The sequence below is a fragment of the Magallana gigas genome, chromosome 2, assembly GCF_963853765.1.
Source record: "Magallana gigas chromosome 2, xbMagGiga1.1, whole genome shotgun sequence".
In the NCBI taxonomy this organism is placed as follows: domain Eukaryota; kingdom Metazoa; phylum Mollusca; class Bivalvia; order Ostreida; family Ostreidae; genus Magallana; species Magallana gigas.
In genome coordinates this window covers 39,948,734-39,972,728 of record NC_088854.1, presented here as the reverse complement: position 1 = coordinate 39,972,728, position 23,995 = coordinate 39,948,734, and the positions used below count along the sequence as shown (strand labels likewise).

The window sequence follows — 23,995 nt, the reverse complement described above, 5'->3', positions numbered from 1 at the left end:
TTACAAATACCCTCTACATTTGAACTGTGTTATTTGTAATCACCTTTCTGCAGTCAACCATCCCAGTTTCTTTGGAAGTCAAGTCCAACATGGTGGCTACACTGCCAAACATCTGTAACAGATCACATATGGTTAATGTAAAAGAAAAAATTGAGCAATTGCCTTCTTTTCCAATTTGGCAATAAAATTTAACAATGCAGCAGCATCTGACACAATGCACCAGTGCCTGAGAAACAAATTCATTTTTTTATAGCATATGGTGACTTGCCTGGAGTATGAATGGTTTGCGGTGGAGTATGTAGAATTGTCTACAGACAAATTCTATGGCCTGACACAACACAGGGTTCGGCTGGTTGTTACTGTATGTCTTCAGGAGGGTGGGCATTATGTGCATAAACCTTCAATGAATGACATAAATTTACAAATGCATGTTATATACATGTACTAATCCATGCTTTAAAGATGCATTATTGCACATATATCATTTACCGTATTATGCAGTACCAGTTCATGTATTTATTCAAATTCACTATGCATGCGTTTAAAAAATACGAATTACATCATTAAAGAAAACACAGTATACAGAAGTATACTTTATATTTCAATTGTTTGAAAATACAAAGTCTTTTTTCTGCTTGTACAGTTTCTATTCACTTGGAAATCAAAAGAGAGAATGTGGTTGCTGCTATGAGACATGGTAGAGACTGACCCGTTCATGGAGAAGATGTGTTTGAAGTGCCTGGAGGTGTTGATCAGCGAGGCCAGACAGAACCGCAGCAGAGCGGTGTCCTCACAGTGGAGAATGATGCAGCCATTGATAACATTCAGGAACAGCTGTAGGTCGTTGTTCCAGCCAAAGGAGCTGGTCATTGACGAAAACAGGGTGTCTATCAGCTGAGTAAATAAAATACATGTATGTTGTAATACAGGAAGGAGATGAATAGTAAGTGACTGGACTGGGAATCAAACCCAGGACCCCTGTATTTTTAGTTAGCTCTACCACTGAACTTTCCATATACTGGGTAGCTAATACTACAACATTATAACTTATTACATGTGCCAGGAAGTACAATTCATTACTTCATTTGGTAAAAGCTCAATCCATTTTGGCTTGCTGTTAAATCTCTTGTTTTACATTATGCTATGTTGAATGTACTGGTACATATATACCAGTTCTGTACTTAGCTCTTTTTACTTACCTTGACCCAAGATAACTTATGCAAGGTGTCCAACCCATATATTTCCTGTAATGTGAAAAAACAAACCAATGAAATTTTACAGGTAAAAGACAATGTGTGTATTTTTTTTTTCTATAACTATACAACTTCAACAATGGGACTAGTGTATGACTTGCCTCGCCCCCTTTGCCATTGTACAAACTGAACTCAGCTTCCAGAGCTTTCCTAGGAAAAGCAGGCAATTTCATAAATTCCTCATGAAGGAAACTCACATGATTCTGAATCTGTGAAGGAAAAAAGTATATGTACCATAAAACATAAATAAAACAACAAACATTTAAATGTAAACTGTTTTATGTTATGAAGATAAGTAAGATATGGTAAATTATTTAACATTTATTTCATTAAAACACACATCATCACAGAGGAAAATGATATTAATTTAATTTAAAATAGACTGAGACGTTTGTACTATAGCTGGTTTATAAACTTATGTACCTTATGCAGTGGTGTGCTCTTCAACACATTGGTCGTAAATAAGATTTTCCCTATCTCTACAAATTTTAATGTGAAGGCCTGGAATATTAAAAACAAACAATTACAGATAATTCTGCCTACTAGAAAGGTACATTTACATGTTATGATTAAAAAAAAATTTATTTTGTTGAAAAAATTGCATGCATACACCTGTAAATGTCTTGCTAAGTAACTTAAAAGACAAGTACACGTACATGTAATACAAGAACATAAACATTTTAGTTGGTGATTTTTTTTCATTTCTATGTTATAAAATCAAAAAAAAATATAAATTCACGTCATATCTATACAAGTAAAGACGTCTGTATGTAATCTAAAGTTGGCATTTATAATAAATACTGGAAAAAGTTTGAGTAATTCTATTTCACCTGTCTTTCCAGGGAGGCCATTGCGTTATCTGGATCTATGGCAACCAAACTTAGCTGTGGATAAAAGTTCCGACGGAAGAAGTAGAAGTCTCTGACATAGGAATTCAGGTTGTGTATCTGATCTGGAAATGGAAAGGGAAAGTTATCAAACATGGATGGAAATTTATACTTGTACCTGGTACTTTCGCCCCCATAATTTGCAAATTTTTTAAGTGTTTCTGGTGCAATAAAATGTTATGTTATATTTTAGAAGAGTTGATGTTAAATATATTTTTCACCTATTTTTTTTATTTATTTGCACCCATTGGCAGTATATGAGGTCAGAAGTGATGCTATTTCTATAATTCAATCAAAATCAGTCAGAAATTGACATTTTTCTTATCTTTTTATGAATTGGAAATATAGAGCGCATGCTTGAACAAGGAAAATTTTTTTGTCACTTATTAGCCTTGTCTAGATACATCTCTGATTAAATCATTTTGTTTGTTCAAGCATGCACTCTATGTTTTCTGAAAGAAAAACTGCTTAAAAACAAAGCTGTTTTATGCTAAAAATGGCAGGGAAAAATTGTCTTTACAATGTCATATTTCTAAATTGTGGGCAGTTGAATCAAAATGAACATTATGATAAAACATCACATATATATCTGTACAAAGAAAACAAAGAATTACAGTAAAATGATGATGTTCATTTTAGGGGGCATTTTAGGTCCATATCATATATAGTCCTTTATACTTTTACAAAATAAAAACAACGAAAGTTCTCTTACTTGATTTGGTATCCACAAGAAAATAGAGTGGATAATCCTCTTCGGGAATATTAAAGAAATCCAAACTGTCTTGCAAGATTTGAGAGAATTGGGTGTCCTATAGTTGAAAGTAAAAATTAGAGCTAATTTTCACTACAATAACAAAAAAATACCCCTGGTAATTATATTGACATCACTGTCATCTTACACACCTCATGAATTGGCAGTTGTGATGGAATACTAGCTTCATCAGGTCCATGAATTAAGATCTTCTTGGCACTGGGAACATTGGCAGAAATCAAGATATACGGCTACATAAAAGAAAAAATATAATAAACCAATTATCATATGATGCTCGTACATTGTAAGATATGCATCAATTTTCTTAATGTTTTATTGCTTTATGGTAAAAGACTCACATCACATTGCTCTTTTTTCAGTGTTTGCTTCAAGTCCTTGAAATAAATGCCATCAACGCTGGGAATGACCTGTAAAAGCAGACAATACATCACAAACATGAACATAAATCCCATTTACTGTAGTTCACTAGTATTTGTTGAATACCAAATTTAGTCAATTTTATTGTTGAGTTGATCCACAAAATTTAAATGTTTATTAAAGTGCAATATCTTATAGCATATTGTATAGCAATGATAATTGGCCACAAATTTACTTATTATTGATACCATGTAAATTCTTAAAAATTCATTCCCATGATTAACCATAGTTTATGTATTTTTGTCTTCCTGTAATATTACATATTAAACATTTCTCTGTGGAGACTAACCTGCCAGATCAGAGCAAGGGCACCTGCTATGGCCTCCTGACTTCCTGCACAGGGGGACCTCACATAGAACATCACATACCCTATCTACAATACAAATCAAACCTACATTTACATGTAAAAACAAGTACATTATATCATGATTTTAAATTTTTTGATAATTGGATGTGGTTAGATAGAATGTCAATAATGTCTATACATTAGCAATTTTTCAATAAGCTTGCTATGGAATATTTTCTTCTTGTATTTGAATTATGATTAAGAAATTCTATTTTTAATAAATGTATGATATGAGCATTTTTTTGTTCTTCAAATTTTGAGTTATGGTGTGTGTTATTTGATATTTTCCTCACCAGATAGTTATACAAAGCATGTGCCATCTGAGCAGGAAGCTCTCTGTAGTGAAGCACAAGTTTTCTCATCAAAAATAGCAGTTCTTCCTAAAAATTAAAAAAATTACAAGTATACAGTATGTAAAAATATCACAGACAGGACATAAATGTATATTTCGCTGACACCCTCAAGAGAAGGAAGGAAACAATAAAAATTAACCTTTAAAATTAAACTTTTCCTATATAATAAACATGAATGTACTTTTAAAAATTTTGCCTATTATTTTTGCCTATTACAACCTATTATGAAACATTCAGAATTGATACACTGAAGTGTTGACCTCTCATCAGAACAAAGGCGTACAGTATTAATATTCTTTAAAGAGAACGATCCCTAATACAGTACATTTCCTGAACATTACATAAAATTACTTAAAATACAAAAGTACACATTCTAAAAAAAAAAAACTTTCAAGGCACAGAGCTCAGGTCTGCTGCACCAACATATATCTCGAAATATCTCGATGCATCTTGCACTTCAACTTCTATAATTACTTGCGCATAATTTTGAAGTATAAAACCTCAGGCCCCACTGTCCTCAACTTTCCTCAAGTCATTACTTAGCCTCAAGTCTGAGTTTTTACCTCAAATTTATGCAATTTTCCTTTAACTTAAGGATTTGAGTTGAGGACTAAGTTGAGTGATTTGAAAATTTTGGTGATGGTGGGGCCAGATCTGAGGCTGAGAATTAAGATGAGGAATGCTGGTGACAGCAGGTCCCATTTTTACCAGTTTGTCCCTGTGTGTGAGTTTCTCCAGGAAATGCCTGAGGAACAGCACGGGGTCCTCCACCATACAGTTCCAGATGACCTTCTCCGCGACCTCATTGACGGACACGCCATCACCGCCCACATCTCCATCCGCCAGCAGGTGGATGATGGGAAGGACCGCCGCGCAGATACAGGACGGGAAGAACGTCTGGGCCTGCTGCATGTGGTGGAGGTGTTCAGCACGCTCTTCCTCCCCTGTACCAAAACAACAGTCACACAGGGGTCTTCATCAAAAAGAAATGTATGGATATTTTGTTGGATATTTTGGTGTACTTAGGAGGGCGATCAAAAGATCAATGTCAGATAAAATCTTAATTCATATACATGAAGTTTGTGGGAGGAGGGGGGAGGAAGTAGTTGAATCTTCCAAAAGAAGGTGGGGGTCTTGATGAAAACTGCCTAGTATGTGAATTTAGTTTTTTGTCAGGCATTGAACTTTTGATCTCACCCCAAACAGTTTTTATTTTTCACCTACCAGTTTTCTGCCATCCTGGTAATGAGGAAATTCTAACTTCTAAAATTTTAAAATTTCCTACCTCTAGTCCTTATCATCTTTAATTTGTGAACTTTCTGGTATTAAAAATCCATGCTACTTACCAAAAGTTAAAAAAAAAAAAAAAGAAACCCCTCAAAATTAAAAACAGATGCTTTACGGTTAGAAAAGCTTATCATTTTTAAAATGTTAAGTACCTTCCAGCCTTGCCCAATAGACACTACCATTCCTCCAAGACATGCTACGACTTTGTAAGTTAGCTCGATTGAAGGGAGCCATTGATACACGCCGTGCAGCCAGGTTGCTAAGTTCATCCGTCATCACAGCTATTGACACAAAATAACAAGCGGGTGGCATTAAACATCACACAAGCAGTACAACATGGGTTAAACTCTACAAGGTCATGGTCCGGTGAGGTCAACATGTAAAGGGTCAGAGTGCGTATGGATTTGTGGAGGTCAGAGGTTAATTCAGTTAGTTGACTACTAAGATGACTAGGTTGATTAGGCATGTTAGACTTGGTGAAAAGGGGGGAAATGGAGGGGTGGGGTAAATTTTGTGTTAAACTATAGGTCTAGTTCTGTTATTTGGTTTTTTTCCTTTCCTCTGTAGTTAATGTTGACCATGTAAAAGGTTTCCTCTCTAATCACAACGATTCACAAAACAGAGAGAAAAAAGAAATTTCAAGAATTACATTGTAAGAGGAGTATGCAGTTAGTCAAAGACAAATGAATAAGACACAACAGGAAAACAAATATTAATTCAGGGGGGAAACTCAGTTAGTGCAGTTGGGAGGTACATAAATCCTAGCCGTCATGCGCTTGACCCCTGAAGTCCTCGGCATGCCCCCACTACCAAATGCCCGAGCTCTGTACAATATCGCCTCACCTTCCTCGTGTTCTTCGCTGGCATGATGGATGGCCGGTTCGTAGGCCGCCAGATGATTGACGGGGATGGTCGTCATGGGGAAGCGTTCTCGCCCCACCCTCTTCCTTTCTTCCTCTGCCTGGAAAGCCTTTCGGATCATCTCCTGTTGTTCTTTACGCCGAGTTGTAGTGGTTGTCACTAAGGATTTCTGCACATCAACAACAGTTTTTACAATACATACTGAATTTAATTATCAAACAACAGCTCCCCAACAGAAACACTGTGATTTTACAAAATTTTATACAATGTACATTGTTACTGTTGCTTCAGAAATATTGTGATTTTACAAATACATTTTACATGTATGGAAACTGTTACTTAATAAGCAATGTTTAAATCAAGCATTTTATCTTATTGTTATTGAAGCTCTGTGAGGCTTACAGTTCCCTCCTGGTTGACAGTGACTTCCTCTATCTTGGCCTTAAAGTGGGGGGTCCAGGGAGGGTCCACCACAGTCTGTGAGGGCAGGCCAATCGTGGGAGATGGCAGGGTGAAGTCTATGTTAGGAGGTGGCATCTATGAATGAAAAGCAACCCATATTAAGGTGGACTAACACACCTGGAAAAAGTCACTCAAATTAACAGGAAATTTTTTAATAATGAAAGATATAATGATAAATAAACTGTACAAATGTCAAATAAGCGACAAATTTGCAGTTTGGGGATAAAAAAAATTATTTCAGTAAGTAACAACAAAAGCCCCTGCGGGATTCGAACTCGGGATGTACGGATCACAAGTCCAACACTTTATCCACTAGGCTATGGAGAAAGTTACATGTTTCTGTCCATAGTATCCTTTTAATAAATTGAAATGTCGTTTCGATCAGCGGTCAGCCATTTTGTGACGATGTGTTATTCCCCTTAAATATAGCTACTGTTATAACTGAAGAGTCCATGTGCTATGCAAATTGCTGTTCAGGTATAATAAATGCAACCTTCATTAATGTTGAGAATACATGTAAATGCACTTTGTACATTGTCCAACGCAGACAATCAATTAAAATAAAAATTAGCCTTAAAACATATACATACAAGTTCATAAGGCATTAAATGTACAATGGTTCCTTTTTAGCTAACAAACAAGCGTTCATACCTTAAAGAACATGTTTGCTCCATCTTCCATTCTTGGCCAGACTTGATGTCTAAATTTCCATAAAACCCCAAACCTAAAGAACAAATCATTACACATTTCAAAACTTTCATGACATTTTCAGACCCTTTCTTTCATACCAACATACAATGTATAACTGACTGTTATGTGTACCTTAACACAGCATTGATCCTCTGTGTGGTATCCTCGTGCTGCATCTCCTTCACCATCAATTTCTGGGCCTTATCGGGGCACTTCACAGAGGTCAGCAGAAACACAGAAGCTTAAAAATAAATGAACAATGAAATTTTTATAGGTACTGAAAGACAACAAAGAAACAATACAATAACCTGTCAAAAAATTGTGAACAAACATTTTCCTTAAAAATAATAAAACTGCAATTCAGAAAATGTACATTTATATAATAAGATATTGAGTTTCTTAAAGACAAATATTTTAGCAATGTACATGTTTATATACATGCTAATCTCCGCAATATTTTACACAGGATAATGAAAGTCAGTGTAAGACATTTTCTGCTGACCAAACTACATACTTATACATAAAAGAATCAAATCTGTAAAATTGAATGTTACCAGCAGAAGCAGCCAGTTCCTGGTCCGTCTCCATTATCAGCTCCCAGGCTACAGGGATAATGTCAATCAGATTTTCCTCCGACAAAATGGGTGCAGCTTTAGCAATTATTCCCATGGGACACTGGGTCAGTTTCTGAGCCTGTGGAAATAGTCACAGTATATTAAACAGTCATTCTTTATTTTAGAGGGAAGGAATAAATATACACTGCAGATATTTACCATATTGATGCTTTTGAAATAAGTTACAACTTTTTATCGAAACAAAAAATTTATAAGTTGATCAAATATTTAAAGAATATGCATTACTGCATTAAATTGTCTAGCCTTAGTGTTATTTATGGCAAATTGTTATAGATTTACTTGTAAAGCACTATACAATGAATTTCAACAGGTCTACCTGGGATGCGATGTACTTGATCATGGGTGATTCCTCTTTAACCTCCTTTGGCTTTTCCTCCTTCTTCCAAGTGGAGGTCATCTTAAGTTTAGTCATGGAGACGTCCGTTTTGATCTTTTCTAGCAGCGGAGTGCTCTCCCTTCTCCAAGTAGGTGAAGCTTGTTGATGAAAGATTGATCCCTGCAATGATATTAATAAATTTATCTATAAATGTACATTATATATGCATATCATGCTTTATTGTAGTTGTAAGACCATCAGTCTATGTGAAAAAGCTTAACAATTTACAAATAATGATATGTTTTTGCATCAAGTTTAATTGAAAATGACTCAATATTTCAATGTTTTGAAACATTGAAAATGCTAACCCTCCTCTTGAGCCTCTCCTTGAGGAAGTCTTTCTTTGTGTCCTGTTTCTTGTCCTCCTCCTCGTGCTCCGAGGACTGGTAAATCTTCTTGAGGGCCGTCACAAGGCGGGAGCACGACCTCCTCTGACGTTCGTAGCAGTTTGGGTGGCAGAAGTTTTGGTGTGGACATATAAAGTTTGAGAGATTCGCAAGCTGTACTACAACCTAATATAATTGAAAATGAACATGAAATCATCATTGTTAAGTTTCAATTTCAAATTGTCCAAGTCAGAAACATTAATACAAGTATATTAACAAGCCTTTCAGTGCATATACAATGTATATGAAATTTTTGCTTAATTTCAAGTACACTTTCTGTTAACAATGATTTCCACTAACCAAAAATATCATCATACTGTATTTTGCTGTGGCATGCTATTTGTTGCTAAATAATTATCTCAAACACAAAATTTCAATTACAATTTTCTTTAAATCTTATTCTGAAAGACGTAACAAAATTCAGAAAGTACAAGTCTGCGTGGAAAACTTGCAGTTGCATTGACTACCTTGATCCATGGCATGTTGTGACAAAGGTTGACGTCATTGGGCTCGTCGTGGTCCCCGCTCTCGTTCTCATCACTGAGAAGTGATTCTGTGTCCTCCATCCCCAGGTCCTCCTCCGCCCCACGGTCAGAGAACTGAGACTGGCTGCTGACCTTCCTTGACTTCTGACTCCCGTATCTCTTGAAACCTTGTACACAGATAAAACAATGTTATACAATGTGAAAGAAAATTTTCATGAAAATCATGACAACTTATAGATGGAAGTTCTTACTGCTGCTTTGCTTCTGTGGAAGCCCCTTTTTGAGTCTGAAACTAGAATTGGTTCCAGATCCTCCCCTGAAAAGTTTGATTTTTGGTCGAGTTGCTGCTAATTTTCTCCCTGAATAGGAAAAAGCATCAATACATGTAAAAGTCTTACAAGATGAGTTTCTTAAAAATGAAGTTATTGTACTTCAAAACAAAAGAAATTAGGGCAGAAATAACCGTGTATGTACCTTTCTTATCATCACTGTGGATATTAGGGGACACTGAGGGATCCATCATTGAGATGGAGGTGGTGCTGCTGTGAATGGAATCAGATCGTTCCCCAAGCACAGCAAAGCTTATCTTCCTACTGTTGTCCCCACTTGGGCTTCCAACCACAGCTAAAAACATAAGGATATATGAATGCTCAGCTCAGATTAGGCAGAGGTAAGAATATTCTGAATTAACTTGTGCAAATTTCAGAGATTTGTTAAATGGGTTACGAACCAGACGACGAATGAGGCATGTCAGCCATGCCGGACTCGGAACTCTGGGAGTGACCGGGACTGCTGACAATGCTGCTCCACCTCCTGGTGTTGCTGGTGGGCCGGTCCCACACATGTCTGACACTGTGTGCTTTTGGCAGGTCCCTGAACGTCTCCCTAAGAAATGTGGTGATCTCTTGCAAGACTAGGCAGGCAGCCATCTTTAGTGCGTATGGACACTCTGATCCTTTCTCATTGACAGTACCTGGATGGATTCAGAAGTACGATAGTTACATACATGTATCTAGTTAAAAACAGCAACAGAAACATCAGTTCCACAAATTTTACAGAATACTATATCATTTGAATATTTCTATAAACTAATGATGTTTAAATATACATGTAGTATCCTGTCCTAAAATCTCAATATAAAGTTTGGTTGATTCAGATGCTATTTATCTATAACATCAACAAAACAAAGTACCTTCATCTAGAAAGTCCTCCTCTTCATCAGATATCCGGAGTTCTTTCTTCCTAGACTCGCTATGAATGTCACTGATTATATTCAACCTATCCTTGTTCTCCTTGGCTAAAATGTACTCCATCATACTACCAAGATTCTGAAGAAAAGAAAAAAAAAAGAAAAAATAGTATATGCCTATGCATTTCACATCTATAAAATTGAATTCAACCTGGCATTCTTATTTTCTGCTCATCTTGCACTGGAAATAATATTGAAAATTTGCCATGCAAAACTTCTCCAGTAACATGTTTTATATATTCCATTTTCATACCTCTGCCCATTTATAAAACATCCTCCCTGCTGATTTCTGTAGAGCCAGGGTGCGTCTGTAGCCCGATGGCTGGCCCCGATTCTGTAGAGCGGAAGTAGACTGGCGATAACTCGGCAGATTGAGTCTCATCCAGTTGGGCCAGTCGCCATGGTTACAGCGATGTATAAACTGGGCACACTCCAGAAGTAATGCTGCACGGGCTACTACAGGTGCTTCCTATTAAAAATGAATACTTTGTATGAATTCACATGAATTCACACTTTACTTGTATATCTCACTTTACAGACTTTTACAAATGATTCTCAATGCACTGTACCAAGTCTGAATGGAGATTTTTCAGTAAAAATCAATAAAAGGTCATTCTAAATATCTGAACCATTCAACAGTTAAGTTCTCAGAATTTCTGTGACATTACATAATGGTTCTCATGGATTACATGGATTCATTATCAAAATGTGATGGCTCATCTATAACCAGAAACAAAGAGACAAAAATCTATCAATATCATTTATTTTATCATTCTCAGTTAAAAAACAAAAGTCATTGATATGATACATGTATTGTAACTCCAGTTCTGATTAACATAACAAGCTCAAAGCCTACCAGTTCCAGCATGGCTGCTACAAGCTGGGGGTCAGGAATAGCTCCAGGAGGGGCACACTCCAGCAGGAAGGAGAACCTGAGCATGCCCGACTTGATCAGGAACTTGTCCACCAACTTCTTCTCCTTCACAATAATGGCGTCATTTTCTGCATCCTCCACCTGGGTGGTCTCTTTTTGCTTCCATTCTTCAAAAGCACAAGCAAATTGCAAATCAACATTTTACATAATCAAATGACAAAGTATGACATGCAAAAATAGCTTCAAATCTGACTGATAAATGTGTACCTGATTTCATTCAAACCGTTAGTACAATTATTATAACCAGTTTAGTTATCCCAAAGAAAAATCTGTTTAGAAAAGTAAGAACAAATGCGATAAGATTGTTCACCCACCATCTACACTTCCTCGCTTACTCATCCTCTTCCCCAGACTTTTGAGACCCCCCTCAATCTTTCTCCTGGCACTGAGGAAAGTGATGGTGGCCTGGCTTGCTGTCCTAAACGACATTTTGGTCTTCATTCTGGGGGCTTGTATGTCACTCTTACTCTCCCTCCGGTCCAAGGGAGGGGGGTCACTCATAGCCTCCTCCTCATGGTCAGGCTTCAAGGGACGTCTAAACCCTATACATCAAAAAGGGAGAAATGTTCAACAACTAATCCAATGAAATCTTTTCAAAAGGCACATATTTACTTCATTGTGAAATCCATTTGATCAAGTACAGTTGTTGATAAAACTTTTTAGCAACTTTTTTTTTTTTGGCACATTTTGAAAATCTAACATCTATACTGGATTCATGGTGCTTATACCTAGATGGAATTTGCTGAAGCGTCGTCGCCCCGTGCTGGAGGTATTGTTTGGTACAGCCTCGTCGTCAGTGGTAACGTTCTTATTCTTGGAGTCTTCCAGTAGCTCCGAATCACTGGCTGTGGCATATGGCTGAAGGATTAAGGACTAAAAAAATGTTTAAAATTTTACAGGAATACAGTACCCCAAGTACTGACTTTGGATGTAACAACAATTTAATTGTGATAATGAAATTCTCCACCTAATTCAAACACACACACACATAGAGTATCATGTTTTTTAATCCAGTTTTATATACTATAGTGTTTATATTTTCTCAACGAATAACCATATCATCAATTCCTATATGTACACCCTGGGTTTTTTTTCACAAATATATAAATATACCTTTTTCGGCTTCTTTTTGAAGATGGATTTCCGGCCTTTGCTTCGAGTGGGTGGCTCTTCACTGGGTGTAGCAGGGGACTTCCCAATGTCATCTCCACTATCAGAAGTCTGGGACGTAGTTCTCCTGCATCAAAGTACATGTATTTAATCATAGTTACAAGTATATTAACCCTATTCAATGTTACTTAAAATCAAAAGGATAAAAATCTGAAGTAAAAATGCCCACCTGATGGTTATTGAGGTTCTGGCTTTGGATTCTTTTTCCTGCTTTTTCAGTTTCATTGCGGAATCCAGTAATCCACTTAGTTCCACTCTTCTGAATGTTCCTCCGTGGATTTCTTTCACGTAAGCCATAAACTGGCGGATATCACAGAACACACACTGAAATCAAGTCAAACATTGCTCATAAAATTGTGTACAAATACTGAGAAAACTTTAAATTTTCATAGGGACTAGTTTGAGAAAATGTGGCTTGTTTGTTCCTGGTTGTTAATGAACATGAATTATCTCCTTGTTTTGAGTTTTTTGGGGAATATGATTTCCTTTGAAAAGACACTACAGGATATCAAAGGCATTATGTATGCATCTCCAACAAATATACATGTACCTGAAATTTTTCAACACTATTAACCAAATACATGTACATGTACATGTACATGTGTAACATTTTTAAGACCATTCGCCAATATAGACACTTACGGTAATTTACAATTTATATATACATGCATACAAAAGTTCTCTAAGATTTATGAATGAACAATCCTACATACTATGTTGTCACTTCCGTACAACTCCCTGGCATTGTCCACACACTTGGACACGAATGGCTTCAGGATGTTTGCTATCAGCACTCCCTCCTCCCCTCTGTAACCAACTCCCCCAATGCTATGTCCAAAGTTGTTATGGAAACCATTTACTGGGCCATCCTGCTGGGAACAGGATCTTTTCCTTTCCGCTGTTGAATAAACACCGATAATGAAAGTAAAAACACAAATCATACCCACCAATGGACTTCATGAAAAGAAAAAAGAATACTGCAAAGTACTGCAAGGTATGTGTACATGAAAAAACAAACACAAGCACAGGTACATATATATTTGTAGCAATATGGTATATAGACAATTATGCCTCAAGTAGATTTCATGTGTAAGAGCATTGATTTCAGATAATCTTATTCACTTCACATGATTTTCCAAAATAAAAATTTCATGAATTTCAAAATCATTCCATCTGCACTTAACATAAAATTACAAGCAGCTTCATAAGAATTTCACTTGAAATATTCTCACATGAAATTCATATAATTTTCATTTGAAATTCATGTGAGACACAATTGCCTGTGTAGTTCTTACCTTGACCCTGTGTCTGCTGAGCGATCAAAGTTGGATCTGTGCAGAATCCCAAAAGAGAATGCAGGAAATCCACTGTTTCTTGAATAGGACATTTTTCAACAGTTTCTTTCAAGTAGACTCTGAACATCACAGAATTAACCTGCTGCAGTCTCTGTAAACACTTGTGACCTTTCAACCTAAGGTGGTCTCCATAGCTACCCTTCAGTCCATCTCCACATCCATTAGGACATCCCAGAGATTTGAAAATGCTTTAAAATGTAAAAGGAAAAATAATTCATAAGAACCGAAAGTTTTTGTGACAGGACAAATTAGTAGAGTTTAAATATAAATTTCATATAATAAATCTGAGTACTAATATGTACTATAAACATACCCCAGTACTTATTTTTATAAATTATGGACTCCAAATGTGATAATTACTGAAAATCTGAATCACAATTTATCAAAATACTTTGATTATATACCTAAACAAGCTGTCCATGGCCAGTCCATGTGCCGTCTGCTCCTGGGCAGAATCCGATGTTGTGCTGCGAGAGCTGCCTTCGTCGGCCTTTTTATTTTCGGGTGATTCCGTCAGCTTGACATCCTGCTTCCTCTCCACGATGTCCAGATCTAACAGGCAGTTGATGATGTTCAGCAGCACTTCACACACTCTCGGCGTGGCCTGATTCAGAGCAATGAAGTGAATGGCTTGGAGAATGACCTTGTAGTTCAAATGCCCGTTTTTCTGAATGTAGTGGACCGACCCTGGTACCTCGTGGACCTCCTCTTCGTGGCTGTAGTTTATGTCCGAGTCTGTCATGCTACGAGGAAGAGACCCTTCTTTCTCTTTCTTTTGCTGCTGAGACTGGTCATCGACAGAAAACACTGATGGAAATTTATCTCTTTGGGCAGCTGTGTCCTTCATCCAACTTGGATTGTGCATTTCAAAAATGTTTTTCCTGCCTTTAATTCCATTGGAAGCCTCCATGGGCTTATTAATCTTCTGCCTATTCCTCTGCCTATCCCACACCCCGTGCTCCGATACCATTATCATTGGCTTCTGTTTCTCGTCCTCGGAGGACACTACATCTGACCGCCCTTCAGTGCCTGTTCTGTTCTCTGCATGACTAGAGTCTCCCATCTGTGAGGATGATGAGGAACTATGGCTACTGGTCAACAGGGAATCATAGTCAGAGCCCTGCTGCTGCTTATATTTAGCATCGGCTGTTTTAATCAGATACAGGGGAAATGACACTGTCTTCTGACCTTTATTTCCAGGATCCACATCCAACTCCTGTGTAGATGTGGCTGCACTTGAGGAATCTTCCTTCTTTGTGAGATACTGTTCGTAAATTCTCTCATTGTACTTTTTCCCTTTGTTTCTCACTTTTTCAAAATTCAAGAATTCATTGGTCAAATGACTGTACGGACCATCATCTTTTGTTGGGGACCCGGCAAGGTAAAAAGTGGGCTTCCTATCTTTGAAAGGTGGGCTTTTGCTGTCCTCATGCCCAAGGGTTTTAAACTTCTTATATGCCTGATGGGTAGTACCATCAGTGTTCTGATCAGGGATTGTTTTATGATCCAATGCAGGCGAGATTTCTCCAGCACTTGGAATTGTTTCTAGTCGGCTAGAGGGTTTCTTAATTCCCAGTTTGGCTTTTGATTTTTCTACTCCATGCAATGGAATAGTTTGACTTCTCAGTAGTTTAAAATCTTGGAATGGCAGGGAATGACTTCTTTCTCGTTCCGAGTAATCTCTTCTCAAGTACTCATCGCAAACTTCTAGCAGCCTCTGATGGACATACTTTAATGCCCAGAAAACACCATCCTCTGACCAATGCAAGCTAAAAAGACAGCGCAAAACAGCAATGTCAAAGTAACTGGCACTGAGTATATCTGGCGCTGTTGGTCCTCTTATCCCACTTGTTACGGCACTAGCAAGCCTCTGCTTTACCAACTCCTCATCCACAGAGGTGGATAGTTGAAAGTTAAACAAGTTGGGCTCTAGAGTGAATGTATCTGTGCTGTCTTTTCTGTTGCACTGACAAGATCTTTCCTCCTGATCTCGGCTAGAAATGACATTGTTACAGTGTTCACACAGCACCTCCATGTTGACCGAGTGCGAATCTGCGGTAGAAATGGGACAAATGTCACTCCATCTCGCAAGAGGCGCATGTATGGAGTGTTGGTCATTGAAGCTGGATTTACGACTGGCCCCAGAAGGTTCTACAAGGAAGCTAAGATTCTCCCTAGAAGTGCCTTTGCCAATGTAAATATTGGCAGCATTTGTGTTCACTTTAAGCAGGTTGTGCTGAGCTTTAAGAATATTTCTCTGAGGTTTAACAGGTGTGGAAAAGCACGGTATGTCAGGTTGTCTGTAGTCCCATAACGGCTGCCAGAACCTCAGGCCATTCTCTAATTTCAGAGTCTGAAAATCTGAGTCCCTCAAGAGATGGATAACAGGGGCTAGGAGATACACTAAGAGCTGGACTGTACAGAGAGAGTGCAGTTGTACCGAGGCACCATTTCTAGCAGGGTCACTTTCCAGGTCTTCACATTCGGAGGCAGCATCAAGAATGATCCAATGAAGAATATACAACAGTTTCACCTCACTGGGTCCAAACTGGGCATCTAAAACATGAATCAAGGAACAAAATGCATTGCAATATTAAACATGTGTATATTGACATTGTGCTTTCTATTGAATGTTTGCAAAATAAAAAACATCTTTAAAACAACTTTGGTATATAAAGTTTATTTTTTACACATTAATTACATCTTTCACTTTATCTATCATTTAAATATAATTTGTTACATAGTTTTATACATGTTCATAGAGCATTTAATGCATGTAAAGGGATAACTATAATAAAAGTCAAAGATGATGACAGAAAGAATAAATAGAGAAAATTAAATTATCATAAAATGCATAATTTTCTATATGTGTAATATAGTTTACCCTGGTCACACTGTTTACACTGCTGAATGAGAGCCGCACATGCATGCATGACATGGGGAAATGCCGCCTGAATGACCTTCCATCTTGGCACGCTCTGAATGGCCTCACAGAGACTCGGAGACAGACCATGCAAAATATTCTGTACCACCACCCTCTCCAGAGACTATAGTGTAACCAAACCATGCACATGTATTGAAGTAATATATGATACACATGAAATCATTATTAATATTTTTTTTTTTAATTAAGAAGAAAGATATAACAAATAAATATTCATTTGTTAAAGCATATCAAATGCATCAACATATTAAATAATGGAATTAAAAAACTGTAAGTATTAAAGAAAAATTCAGATTTTCTATCTTGCTATTTTTTTTTTTGGTGTTAAATTGCATTAAAATCTGTTTGAGATGATTAAGAAGTACATGATTACATAATGATACAAGGAATAAAACTCACAACACAGGCAGCTTCACATAATTTTCCTAGTTTTGGTCGAATGAATGGGCTGAAATACAGGAAATAGTAAATATTGAAAAAATATTTTAAAATTGTTTAAATGTAACCACAGTTTAGTGTTCCAATTATAATATGTAATATCATATACATCCCTGGTAATATGGTATTAAAAAAAATGACTCAGTCAGCCTTAACTTTTTATAATTGAATAACTTATGCAGCTATACTGAACATGTTCAAAAGACATGGAGGTATCCAGGTGCTTGCAAAATTTCATTTTGTTTTTTTATTTATGAAACACAACTAAAACTTCAAAACTGTCCACTCTAAGTACTGAACAGCTGCTTAACTGGCCAATTAACTGTCCCTTCAAATCCAAACTTGATATTTTATCAAAACATTAGATGTTTAATGGTATGAGTTGGTCTACACAGACATTCATGTCATGAAAAAAATTAAAGAAACTCTAAAATGTCTAAGTTGCAAAGTTAAAGAGCATAAATTGAATAATTTGGGAAAAGTATCTTTAATAACTCGACCTGGAAATAATTATTAGTAGGTAAATATAACTTTTATTTCTATTTTCTTTTAGTTGCTAAAATCCTGGATGGAGTCAGCCTATCGGTACAGTAGAGTTGACAACAGCAATAACAAAAATTTGGTTGGTTTTATCTTGTACGCAGATTCCATACAACGGCAAGATTATATAAATTAAATCATACAATTTTCGCCCTCAATTAGTAAACCTCAATTTAAAAAAATATAATTTCCAAACATCATAAACTGTATCTCTATTATTCATGTAAACAAACTCTGCAAAACACAGTCAATTTGCATAGCATTATCATATTGAGGAAACACGAGAGCACCTTGTCTGTCTCCAGAAAAAGGACTGAATCGGGAGCGGGATGGTCTGGTCGCCCTCTGTATCGTCTGTGGGGTGGTTCTTTCGCTTCGGCATGCTTCAGAATGCCGGTCGTGAGTTGTGTTATGTCATTTAGAGTCTGCAATATATACATAAAATCATTTCATACATCTAAAATGGCTTCAGATGCTGAATATGACCTTTGACCTTGTGAAAGATAAGCTTTAGAGACGAACGCGAATGGAAGCTATCGATTCCGGATATCCACATCGGTGCGTTCATTCGTAGACTACACAAGCACTAGACGTTAAAATATATTTCTTTTTATTACATTAAAAAATTTCCTGTAACATAATATTAACCAACAAAGGGGTTTATCTTATTATAAAAACAAATACATGTATTTTTAACGTTAGGCTCTTATGGTAGGCCGTTTTTCGTAATTAATGTTGCTTTGCCATACATGGCATGCACACGATCATTTGGTATCTTTTATGTCACTGTGTACATATATATATATCAATTAACTTATACTGTATGCTAGCACACCGTTCTGGGATTTATTGACCCAATTAATTTGTATCAAGTATACAAGATGTAATCCCTCAATAATCGAAAATTAAGTTAATAAATAAAATAGACACACCTGCAGGAACAAAAATGCGGCTTGAATTGATAAATTGATATACCTAAATTGTATGCGAATCACTTTAAAAATTCTTTGTTGATGATATATTGAATATTCGGTATCATAAATTTGTCGTGCCCCCCCCCCTTCTTTTTTTTTTTTACACTTGGGACACAATGGTTCATACTACAAGAGACCTTCAGTCCGCTCTTTTTATTCAGACTCGCTAACAATGGAATACATTATATAGCCCTCTGCAACTACACGTTTTGTAGACATATAACTAGATGATGCTACAACCAGCCCCGTGTGTAGGCCTCTCAATGCGTTCCTGTCTTATCAAGGGGCGTTTTGTACGAGCTTCGATTTTTACGATCTCACGTGCGGGACATTTATTGATCAAAGGAACAATTGTATTGACTTGCATGTCATATGAAATTCATCCAGCTCGGGATGAAAGTGCCCCGTGATAGAGAAATTACATGCATGATAAACACTAGTCTTGCATGTCTTTTAAAAAATCATCTGCTGTAGATATTTTATGTTTCTCATTTATCTAATTACGTAACCAGCTGGTAACCGAACATACATGTTATAGTGTAAAGATAGTGAATTAAAGCTGCTTGGTCCGATTTTACATCAAATTTTATGCACGCTTTTAAACGATGGCTATGCTTAGTATATGTATAATAATAGACATTGCTGTAGTTTTACCCGTCAATTATGCCAAATTTCAATGAAGAAAAATACGTACAAAATTTGCTAACAAAACAAACGATATTAAAAGGTACCGCGTTATTTCGCCTCATGTTAAATTTCACCCCCTGACGACGAGACGGGTATGGTTGTATTACGAATTTGACATCGCTATAAATAAAGGTCGAAATGATCAGACAAATTACAAATAAACGTGTACGTTTTGTTTGCCAATATTTCTAAAGTCTGCTTTCTTTACAATCGATGCATAGCATGCGGGTTGAATAACCCCAATCATTCGGGGGACGTAACCATGCGGTTTCCTTTTCTAAACATTCCCGTGATGCATTTTGGTTTGTTTTTTCGTTTGCCCAAAGAGAAATTATTTTTATTTACTTTGAATATTTCTAAATTTGAAAGGAGACTGATTCTGCTGGTGTAAATAGGAGAAAGTCCATAACTTTCTAAGATAAATGATTTGTATGAAAAAAAATTTGATACTGTAATTACAAAAAAAATCGGACCAAGCAGCTTTAACGTTTGCATTGAACTGTTATATCAGCATGAAGAAACAATATACTCTTGAGTATCGTGTTTGCAAAGCTTATTAGTTCAGACCCATTGGGATTGGAGAAAAAAATAATTACAGTTTCATCAATATATGATAAACTAAGCATAAAATGAAAGCATGTCTGAAATAAACTATTTTAATTCTTCATATATTTTCGGCTGTAAACTAATTCATTGAGTATCTCTAATTGAATTGATAGTATCTTAAGCTACATGTATTTGACGTGTATGGTGCTTTGAGAATGGTATGATTTTATATATATACAAACAATTCAATGGTATATGTCCCTCAATCTTATTTTTTTTTTGTTGTAAATTATATTTTACCCGGTTTCATGTATTTTTTACATACATGTAGTTAATTAAAAAATAAAAATACACGAATTCCCCTTAACAATTCAAATGCGTCAAAAATGAATTAAGCATTCAATCATTCCAAATAAATCACAATTATAATATTGACTCTTTTTCCTCTGACCGATCAGAGTCTCAAAAGCCATGTATGGGCTAGATTTTTTTTTACTATAATGAGTTATTGACTGACAATTTGGCTCTGTGTAACGCTGTTGTCCATGTTGTGTACAACTAGTAGGCCATTGTCATATGCGCAAATTCATATTTTTTCTCGGGATGGGGGGGGGGGGTTGTGAGTTCGTGGCCAATTTAACAGTAATGTCCTTTCCGATATATTTCATTTTATCAAATAAAATATACAACATGACTAATGTTGTATATTTTATTTGATTAAATGAAATATATCGGAAAGGACAGTAACATCACAATATATGTGAATCTGAATTTTAGCAGGGATGGGTATTCGCTCATGATTGTTATATATAGAGGATATGGTGAGTATAACTGCGTGGTCAGCGCGCCCGTACGTGTACGTGGTGGTGGTGGTGGGGGGGGGGGTGGTAATATCAGCCAATATAGCGGAATTTGGGGGTGACGTGAAAGGGCTGCCGTACGTTGTATGAGAGCATCATAACAGGGAAATATTAACCACCGCAAACAAAGTGCTAGATCTGACACAACCATCTGAAAGGAAACATGCCTCCCAAGTTTGTAAGTACTAGATTCCTTCATCCTTAATTACCTACTAACTCTGGCGATTAACTTAGCGTTAACATTATCTATAATAAGATAAATGGAGTTGTGAAGAGTTTTTGTGTGTCTGTATGCTTAGTATGCGCATGTTTAATTAGGAAATTCACGTGTAATGTCATGTAATACCGGTAATCTTTCATGACTTTAAGAAGGCAGTTTCGGATATTTTCAATTAATCAATATATGTATTTTTTCTAATTATTCATTAACAGTATATAATACATCAATCTTCCTTCAACCAGATGAAGCTAACTTGCGTCAAAATAAATATTTGGAGTGAAATGAAAAGCTAATCACAAATTATGTTAATGTTCAAACCACTGATTTCATTAAGCTTCTTTAGCCATGTTTGTGTGTGTGTGAGCAGATAAACATATCGATGTTTCCCTTGCTCTCTCCCCCGGTTAACGCCCTGACGATGTGTGTAAATACAATTAACTGTCTGCCAAACCCTCCATTATCGCTGGAAACTTAAGCTTCCCCCTAGTGTGTCGAAAGACAAGCTTTATGTACGCGCCTATAACTAACTACTTCAGAAATATTACAATTTGGGGGTAGAATGTTGACTTGAAATATCTAAAATGCTCGGGTTCAGTCACTTTTATAATGTGTTGCGTTCGTTGACACATTCCCCTTTATAATTGGCATTTACAAGATATATGTGTATTGTACATGTAAGAAATCCATCCTTTGATGTTGATTTCACGGATCAGAAAATCCCATTATGCTTCACTTGAAATGTATGAAACCGTGATGGAATACTGTTAATAAAGTATTTCTTGCACGTGAAACTTGAAAATTGCGGTCAATGGGAGAGAGAGAGAGAGAGAGAGAGAGAGAGAGAGAGAGAGAGAGAGAGAGAGAGAGAGAGAGAGAGAGAGAGAGAGAGAGATGGGTTCAACACAAACTTTAGTTTTCACTATGTTCTACCGACAAGGGGAGGGGAGGGGTGGGGTAGTAGTAGAGTAATGTCATTTTTTAGTATGAAAAATATCTCTTTCAAGCACGTAAAATTTGTACACACCGTCTGATTTTGGCTGCTTTCTCCTTTTGACTACTAGGGTGGCGGAGAGAAGTGCGGCATCTGTAGTAAATCGGTGTACGCTGCCGAGAGGATAGAGGCGGGGGGCACACCCTTCCACAAGCTGTGCTTCAAGTGTTCAGAATGTAAAATGAGTCTCAAGTAAGTATTATATATCATTAATATAATGATAACAATACCTTCAGTTGCAATTAATCTACCTTAAATAACGCCTAAGAACAATGCATACCTTCCCCTCCTATTGTTTTTTTTTTTTACATGAAATTGAAGAGAAAAACAACCCCAATTTGTTTTAAAACAATTTCAGTGTCGTGACTCAAGATAACCTGGAATAAGCTACACCTAACAGGCTGCGATTCTGGCAGACAGAAATTAAATGCTTGGCTTTTGCGAATTATACAGTCGGATCATGATTTTAAACATATGCTATACAACTGATTTTTTTTCCCTTTAAATCATGTTGACTTCTAAAAATATTTTCCCCAAGTGCTGTTTTCTTGTATCTGAATGAGGGAAAACAAATCCCTATCTATACTTTCGTGCACTGGTAGAAAGAAATTCTACACCGCCTACGCAACATAGAGCTCTACGAAACACGTGCATTATTTTTGTGTTTTTCAGTAAATAAAAAAAATATTTCGTTTCAGGTTAAACACGTATGCACAGGCCGATGGCATTCTGTACTGCAAGAAGCACTACCAGGAGATAGTGGTTGCCAAGAACACACAGACTCCCGTCTTATAGCCGAGCAGCCCAGGAAGCGTGTGTGTCAGTGATCTTTGTAGCTCTTTGATATAAAACTAAAATGGTTGTAATTTGTCCCGTATGTCGGTGCTAGTTCATCTATCTATACATCATGTACACAAGATCTGATTATTTCCGTTGAATAAAATTATTAGTTTTTTTAGAAACTTTATTTTTTTTTGTGGGGGTAAGGATGGGAATGGTGGGGGTGTTGTGTTGTTGTTATACGACGAAAATGTTGTACTACAAATTACAACGGTAAGTTAAAGATCGCTCAGTTTTCTTCTTATACGTTGAAGTATATGAAATGCTTTGGCCTATCATGTTGATAGCATCCATATAAATGTAAAAGGTGATGATTTGCAAATCCGAGGATTAGTATATTTTACATTGATCGATGAGATCATGGAAACACACAGAGAGCACAAAGAAAACCAGATCATAAAATGTTTATAAATAGCTATGTACTTATACAATGTATCTACATTCGAAGTGTGTTTTCTTTATCAGATTTAATTTTTTATCCTATTTTTGTTGGTTTAAAAAATGTTGTTGTTGTTACTGTTGTGTTTATATTTAATCTCTATCGAATCGACCTAAATAAAGAACATTTACTAGACAGGTCGATATGATACAGAGTTATGTAAAATTGTATGTTGATATATAATCATCCTTAACTTGCGTACGTGGGTTTCTTAAACAACAGGATTAGACATTTATGTCATGTTCTTGGGATGTAATTCATGTAAAGTACAGATATATAAGATAATGTGGATCTACGCTTCATCCACACTTTCTATGTGTGAGTGATAATTAAATACAACCACTGGCATTTAAGAAAGTACTGTACAGAAATAATTATCTGCTGGCTCTTTAGTCATGCTAGTGATGTCATAATTAAATCTTCTTATCCCATTCTGGATATAGCTGCTGCTTCGTTAATAACACGTGTAGGGGCGGATCCAGGATTTCTTGAAAAGGGGGAGGCCAAGGCCGGGGAGGGGGGGGGGGGCAGGAGCCCAGGAGCGAAGCCCCTAGAAGCTCGCATGCACCTTTGGGGTTCTTTTGGAACCTTTTTTCAG

At 36.5% G+C, this 23,995-nt stretch overlaps 2 protein-coding genes across 7 annotated transcripts in view; one reads left to right on the top strand and one right to left on the bottom strand.

The window, feature by feature from the left end:
- The window catches only part of LOC105340866 (protein unc-80 homolog), a 31,263-nt gene extending 12,931 nt beyond the window's left edge, over window positions 1-18,332 (bottom strand). For 3 of the 6 annotated variants that reach the window (XR_002200997.3, XM_011447101.4, XM_011447102.4), the window contains exons 1-38: window positions 18,131-18,332; window positions 17,262-17,310; window positions 16,803-16,965; window positions 14,323-16,474; window positions 13,859-14,106; window positions 13,277-13,461; window positions 12,733-12,887; window positions 12,507-12,630; window positions 12,122-12,266; window positions 11,708-11,935; window positions 11,316-11,500; window positions 10,713-10,928; window positions 10,403-10,538; window positions 9,941-10,183; window positions 9,685-9,834; window positions 9,462-9,569; window positions 9,193-9,377; window positions 8,648-8,851; window positions 8,280-8,459; window positions 7,883-8,021; window positions 7,461-7,569; window positions 7,290-7,362; window positions 6,579-6,713; window positions 6,159-6,345; window positions 5,468-5,596; window positions 4,737-4,972; window positions 3,969-4,055; window positions 3,619-3,702; window positions 3,251-3,319; window positions 3,044-3,142; window positions 2,853-2,949; window positions 2,084-2,205; window positions 1,677-1,754; window positions 1,355-1,462; window positions 1,200-1,244; window positions 710-894; window positions 269-398; window positions 44-112 (exon numbers count right to left, since the gene is read on the bottom strand). Coding sequence is in view for 5 of the 6 variants with exons in the window: in XM_011447101.4 (XP_011445403.3) it covers window positions 44-112; window positions 269-398; window positions 710-894; window positions 1,200-1,244; window positions 1,355-1,462; window positions 1,677-1,754; window positions 2,084-2,205; window positions 2,853-2,949; window positions 3,044-3,142; window positions 3,251-3,319; window positions 3,619-3,702; window positions 3,969-4,055; window positions 4,737-4,972; window positions 5,468-5,596; window positions 6,159-6,345; window positions 6,579-6,713; window positions 7,290-7,362; window positions 7,461-7,569; window positions 7,883-8,021; window positions 8,280-8,459; window positions 8,648-8,851; window positions 9,193-9,377; window positions 9,462-9,569; window positions 9,685-9,834; window positions 9,941-10,183; window positions 10,403-10,538; window positions 10,713-10,928; window positions 11,316-11,500; window positions 11,708-11,935; window positions 12,122-12,266; window positions 12,507-12,630; window positions 12,733-12,887; window positions 13,277-13,461; window positions 13,859-14,106; window positions 14,323-16,474; window positions 16,803-16,965; window positions 17,262-17,310; window positions 18,131-18,222 (7,329 nt within the window). In the remaining variant the exon portion in view is untranslated. Of the gene's footprint in view, window positions 1-43; window positions 113-268; window positions 399-709; window positions 895-1,199; window positions 1,245-1,354; window positions 1,463-1,676; window positions 1,755-2,083; window positions 2,206-2,852; window positions 2,950-3,043; window positions 3,143-3,250; window positions 3,320-3,618; window positions 3,703-3,968; window positions 4,056-4,736; window positions 4,973-5,467; window positions 5,597-6,158; window positions 6,346-6,578; window positions 6,714-7,289; window positions 7,363-7,460; window positions 7,570-7,882; window positions 8,022-8,279; window positions 8,460-8,647; window positions 8,852-9,192; window positions 9,378-9,461; window positions 9,570-9,684; window positions 9,835-9,940; window positions 10,184-10,402; window positions 10,539-10,712; window positions 10,929-11,315; window positions 11,501-11,707; window positions 11,936-12,121; window positions 12,267-12,506; window positions 12,631-12,732; window positions 12,888-13,276; window positions 13,462-13,858; window positions 14,107-14,322; window positions 16,475-16,802; window positions 16,966-17,261; window positions 17,311-17,831; window positions 17,938-18,130 lie in introns of those variants that run through there. The other 3 variants (XM_066076561.1, XM_066076563.1, XM_066076562.1) reach the window with 3 other exon arrangements.
- Window positions 18,333-20,929: 2,597 nt separating this feature from the next.
- On the top strand, window positions 20,930-23,080 carry LOC105333949 (uncharacterized). The gene is made up of 3 exons (XM_011437192.4): window positions 20,930-21,085; window positions 22,189-22,310; window positions 22,817-23,080. Exons 1-3 carry the CDS (start codon window positions 21,071-21,073, stop codon window positions 22,911-22,913), a joined length of 234 nt encoding a protein of 77 aa, XP_011435494.1. The 5' UTR covers window positions 20,930-21,070; the 3' UTR covers window positions 22,914-23,080.
- Window positions 23,081-23,995: the final 915 nt, after the last annotated feature.

Excerpts from the sequence above, each read along its gene's own strand:
- LOC105333949 (XM_011437192.4), top strand. Across the intron at positions 22,311-22,816 it reads GAATGTAAAATGAGTCTCAA|GTTAAACACGTATGCACAGG; the intron begins GTAAGTATTATA and ends ATTTCGTTTCAG.